The sequence below is a fragment of the Penaeus monodon genome, chromosome 21, assembly GCF_015228065.2.
Source record: "Penaeus monodon isolate SGIC_2016 chromosome 21, NSTDA_Pmon_1, whole genome shotgun sequence".
Taxonomy (NCBI): Eukaryota; Metazoa; Arthropoda; class Malacostraca; order Decapoda; family Penaeidae; genus Penaeus; species Penaeus monodon.
The window spans coordinates 23,507,492-23,507,765 of record NC_051406.1 but is presented as its reverse complement, the minus strand read 5'-3'; the positions used below and the strand labels follow the sequence as shown (position 1 = coordinate 23,507,765).

Below are 274 nucleotides of genomic sequence, written 5' to 3'. Positions count from 1 at the left end.
TCACCTGTGGTTTCCGCCGAGATGAGCTCGCTGTCCCCCAGGGCCGCCCGCCCGCCCTCGCCGTCGTTGCTCTGGAAGTCGCCCCCCTGCAGCCACCAGCCCGGCAGACAGCGGAACATCTGGCTGCCGCGGTACCCGAAGCCCCTCTCGCCCGTGCACAGCAGCGTGAAGTTCTCGCAGAGGCGCGGGGCCATGTCAGGGCGGAGCTCGATCACGACGCGGGCGGTTTGCTGCGGCGGCGGGGGAGAGGCGGCACGATGAGGACGGGGGGAGA

General features: G+C 71.5%; 1 protein-coding gene across 1 annotated transcript in view; it reads right to left on the bottom strand.

Moving 5' to 3' along the window:
• The window catches only part of LOC119586364, a gene marked incomplete in the record, with an annotated part of 60,439 nt that overhangs the window by 5,129 nt on the left and 55,036 nt on the right, over positions 1-274 (bottom strand). The window contains 1 exon segment of the mRNA XM_037935076.1: positions 5-230. Within this exon segment, the coding sequence (XP_037791004.1) occupies positions 5-230 (226 nt within the window).